Below are 1,071 nucleotides of genomic sequence, written 5' to 3' on the forward strand. Positions count from 1 at the left end.
GAGACTTTCCATGGCGAGGAGGCTTATAAATATCTTATTTACTTGAATGACGCTTACAAGCGTGAAATAATCGATAGCCAGGGACAAGAAGGAAGTTCGTGGGATGTGGAAAATTCTTTGACTGCTTTGCTGTGGAACGGACGTGGTTTGAACATGTGCTTTCGGTGGGAAGTATGATATCCAAGCGCTTAAAATGCGGAAAACAGAGCAGTCATGGAGGAAGGGGTGGGGGACTAGGAAATCACTGTAAAGCAGCATTGGAGCCATTTGTCGGTATTCAAAAGATGAGGAATTATAAAATTTATATATTTGCCTTTTGTTGTGTCTAATTCGCGGATTTCTAAATTTGTACCACCAGAATAGATATGACAAGGAAAATAATATTCTAGATCTTACCTTCGATTTACGCCCGGTTATCGTATTTTTTTCTTTTCCCAATGTTGCCATTTTTGAAATGAGGAGCATGCAATGACTTCATGTAACACTCAATGTCTTGCCTCTTACTTCATGTATGCCTTAGATAGTGATGTCGCAGAATAAAAAGGCAAAACACTAACCCCAGCCCTGCAGGAATTCTTTGTTGACTGTATTGCACTGGAAACCTACGAGAGGGTTTACGGACAAACTAGCCGATTCGTTGCAACTGGATTACTAGTAACCATCTCGAAAAAACCAACTCGACATCCTTACTCGAAAATCCAACTCGTAATCCTCACTGGAAAATCCAACTCGAAAATCCAACTCGAAATCCTAACTCGAAAATCCAACTCGAAACCCAAGTCGAAATCCTAACTCGGAAGTTAGTTTGTCTCGTCACCGAAAAATATAGACTACCAGCTTATTCTAATTCTTTAACATACGATCGAAAGCATATGGTTTTAACTGAGATTTTGATAGCATGCATGCTTGTGACACTTGAACAGAAGGAAAGTTTCCAATGCTGCTTATTTCAATGTCACAACAAGACCTCTCCTTTAGTAATCACTCTTCTGTCAGAGTCAAGTAGCATCGGCCATAGGAAGCATTTTATTAGCATCGTTGTTCCTCTTGCCTTCGTAGAATAATTACTCT

The 1,071-nt window shown here is 39.9% G+C and overlaps 1 protein-coding gene across 2 annotated transcripts in view; it reads right to left on the reverse strand.

Annotated features, from left to right (window-relative positions):
* Positions 1-288: 288 nt before the first annotated feature.
* The window catches only part of LOC138058053 (myosin-14-like), a 13,578-nt gene continuing 12,795 nt past the window's right edge, over positions 289-1,071 (reverse strand). For both annotated transcript variants that reach the window (XM_068903950.1, XM_068903951.1), the window contains one exon: positions 289-1,071. This exon is cut by the window's right edge and continues 193 nt beyond it. In XM_068903950.1, the coding sequence (XP_068760051.1) occupies positions 956-1,071 (116 nt within the window). In that variant the 3' untranslated portion in view covers positions 289-955.

The sequence above is a fragment of the Montipora capricornis genome, chromosome 7 (genome assembly GCF_036669925.1).
Source record: "Montipora capricornis isolate CH-2021 chromosome 7, ASM3666992v2, whole genome shotgun sequence".
NCBI lineage: Eukaryota > Metazoa > Cnidaria > Anthozoa > Scleractinia > Acroporidae > Montipora > Montipora capricornis.